This window comes from Raphanus sativus, unplaced genomic scaffold (genome assembly GCF_000801105.2).
Source record: "Raphanus sativus cultivar WK10039 unplaced genomic scaffold, ASM80110v3 Scaffold4394, whole genome shotgun sequence".
NCBI lineage: Eukaryota > Viridiplantae > Streptophyta > Magnoliopsida > Brassicales > Brassicaceae > Raphanus > Raphanus sativus.
Window position 1 is genome coordinate 3951 of NW_026619696.1, and position 3306 is coordinate 7256.

General features: G+C 39.8%; 1 protein-coding gene across 1 annotated transcript; it reads right to left on the reverse strand.

Moving 5' to 3' along the window:
• Positions 1–658: 658 nt before the first annotated feature.
• Positions 659–3300, reverse strand: LOC130507362 (leucine-rich repeat receptor-like serine/threonine-protein kinase BAM3). Its single transcript, XM_057002080.1, has 2 exons — positions 1498–3300; positions 659–1097 (listed from the first exon to the last, which is right to left on the reverse strand). The coding sequence occupies exons 1-2, from the start codon at positions 3266–3268 to the stop codon at positions 769–771; spliced, it is 2100 nt and encodes a 699-aa protein (XP_056858060.1). The 5' UTR covers positions 3269–3300; the 3' UTR covers positions 659–768.
• Positions 3301–3306: the final 6 nt, after the last annotated feature.

Consider the following 3306-nt stretch of genomic DNA (forward strand, 5'->3'; position numbering starts at 1 on the left):
TGTTTACTTATACAATCACTACATGACCTTTCTAAGTGTTTTAGTCTCACTCTTACGGTATCACGAAACCTGATAGGTCATCTATCTTTCCACTACTTCAACTCAAATACGTTTAATTTTAGAATTCAAAACGGATATGTGGCAAAAAAGTTAATCACATTTTGGTGACATATAGTCAATCAGTCTTTTAAAACATTTTCACATAATGTTATATTATTATTGCTATAAGATCCTAATAGACCTTAACTCATTGGTCATAAAAAAATTGTTAAAAGACCAAAGTGAGTTCCATTACGAAAGTTGCTGCCATCAAGTAATAAAATAGGAGTGTATCTCATTTAGATTTTATACAACAACATTATGGTGAGGTCAAACCAAAGAGCAAACATATGTAACTGGTGAACCTGAGTGTAGTTGCATCAACTCCGAATATTCACCGCACTGGAGCTACTTTTGGCCTCAAATCAAAGAGCAAGCATATGGTCAACGTTTGAGATAATGTTCAGATTTTTGATAAATATTTCTTATTTGATATAAAATATATATAATCTCTCACATTATTGATAATTGTTTGAACTTCTTTAAAGTTCTGCATGAATGGATATATTATGTCAGGAAGATATAATCCTTAACCCCCTCCCCCCCCCCCGAAGCTTATTAATATAAACTCCTATGACCGCCAAATCATCATATTACATTTCTAAAAAACTCTACAGAACACAAATAACATAACAAAAAATATTTAGCATATATATAAATTCACTGGATTTAGAAAGTGTTGGGTTGTTTAGCTTGAGAAATCATCTGGACGACCTCTCTCATGGTCGGTCTCTCAACACTATGTTCTTGAACACATAGCATTGCCACAAAGAACAGTTCCATGGCTTCTCCTAGTGGCACATTGCTCAATCTTTGGTCAATGATCTTTACCACACCTCGCCTGTTACAATTTGTCTGAATCTTTGACCATTGCACAATGTCTATCCCTTCTTCTCCAAATTTATCTACTGGTTTTCGACCTGTTATTAGCTCCAATAGTACTACTCCGAAGCTGTACACATCGCTCTTCTCATCTATTCTTAGTGTATATGCGTATTCTGCATGATAAAAATCAGGTAAAATAAGCTTAGATCGACCATTTATACACGAATTTTTATGTAGGAATGAGAATTTGAATTGAATCGGTCCAAACTCTGACTAACAATGAAAATTTGGTCAAATTATCTCAGTATTAGTTAAGCTTAAAGGACCTAAAATAGAAAAGAAAATTATTTTATATTTAAGTTTACGCATTTATAAGATAATTTGTTGTTATTTGGATTTTTTACTAACCATGCCAAACTAAGCTTATTTTGGTTCTAGTTCAGTTACTATCTATTCAGAACTAAATAGACCAGGACATCAAACAAACCGAATAGTAACCTAAATGCAAGTTCAGCCCTAGTTTCGAACGTTACGTGTATTGCAAGAAACAAGTACTGGGAATCCGTCATGTACCTGGAGCGATGTAGCCGTACGAGCCTGCGACGGATGACATACACTCTGAAGCTCCATTATCTTGCAACATAAACTTAGCCAGCCCAAAATCAGCGACATGAGCTTCAAAATCAGGACCCAACAAGATGTTGTTTGATTTCACATCCCGGTGGATTATAAGCGGAGAGCAATCGTGATGAAGATAGCACAATCCTTTAGCCGCTTCCAACGCTATTTGCAACCGCGTTTCCCACTTCAAAAACACTCCAGCTTTCCCATGCAAGACTTCTCCAAGACTACCATTAGGCATGTACTCGTAAACAAGGAGATTCACGTCTTTGTTTGAACAGAAAGCGAGCAATCTCACAATGTTCCTGTGTCTGATTCTACCCAATGTCTGAATCTCTGCGGATAAACCGTTGTCGTGAGATGATGTTTTGCTAATGGACAAGAGCTTCTTGACCGCAACTTCTTCACCGTTTGGCATTAAGCCTTTGTAGACGATCCCTGCACCGCCTTTACCGATCACATTGTTCTCTTTAACGCACTCCACAATGTGCTCGCTTCTGAAACCTAGCTGTTGAAACCCTATGAGCTTCCATATATTTGAACTATTCCTTCTCGCTCTCCAGTTCTTGACCACAGCCAAAACGATGAACACCAAGAAGAACCCTAGTAGACCTAACCCTAATAACAGCTTGAATTTCGCGGAGATTTCGCCGTGGGAATTTGCATTTTTCTGGTCAAGAAGCTGAGATTGAGACTGGTTTTGAGAACCGTTGCAAGGGTTTGAAGAGTATCCGCAGAGAAAAGCGTTTCCGAGGAATGACGTGTTGTTGAAGTAAAAGAATTGCCCTGAAGTTGGTACGGAACCAGAGAAGTTGTTGTGTGAGAAATCTGCTGATGTTAAGCTCTTCAGGTATCCTATCTCCGCGGGGATGCTTTGGTTTAAGGAGTTCCAAGAAACATTCAGATAGTTTAGCATCCGAATCTGTGAAATCTGAACCGGAATCTGACCCGAGAGCTGGTTATGACTCAAATCCAAGTAGGTCAATGAGTGACAATCACCAAACTCTAGAGGTAACTTGCCAGAGAAGTTATTTCTGCTCATGTCAATCTTGAGAAGACTCTTCAAGCTTCCTATTTCACCAGGAATCTGCCCCGTGAACCGGTTAGAGCCAAGAAGGAGAATCTGTAGGCTTCTGAGGTTTCTGATTGAGCTTGGGATCGGTCCGATTAACCGATTGTTTGACAGATTGATCTGAGTGAGGCTTGATAACCCTACACTTCCCTCCTCTTCTTCTGGTATTTCTCCAGTCAAGAAGTTGTTTTGAAGCTCAAGAAGAGATACATTAGGCAGATAGATCAAACCCTTAGGCAGTCTACCTGTCAGAAAGTTTTGACCTAGACGGAATCTCCAGAGCGACTCGCATTGGCCAAGGTCTTCAGGGAGAGGACCGAACAAGAAGTTGTTGAAGAGAATGAGAATCTTTAGGTTTCTTCCGAAGCAGAGCGATTCAGGGATCAAACCTGTGAGTTTATTAGTAGACAAATCGATCTCAACCAACCTCCCGTTTGTGCCAAGATTCTCAGGAATCTTCCCGGTGAAGTTGTTGTGCCAAAGCTTGAGAACTTCAAGATCAGGAAGGTGAGACACGAACTCGGGAATCTCGCCGTGTAACTTGTTGAAGAAGAGGTTAAACAGCTGAAGCTTTTGAAGTCCAGCTAGCTCCAGAGGAATCTCTCCTTCTAGAAAGTTGTTGGAGAGATCTAGAGTCTTGAGGCTCGTCATGTTCCCTAACTCTCTAGGAACAGAACCTGTGAGTGCAT

Excerpts from the sequence above, each read along its gene's own strand:
- LOC130507362 (XM_057002080.1), bottom strand. The coding sequence starts at position 3,268 with ATGACGAGCCTCAAGACTCTAGATCTCTCCAACAACTTTCTAGAAGGA. Across the intron at positions 1,098-1,497 it reads GTACGGCTACATCGCTCCAG|AATACGCATATACACTAAGA; the intron begins GTACATGACGGA and ends TTTATCATGCAG.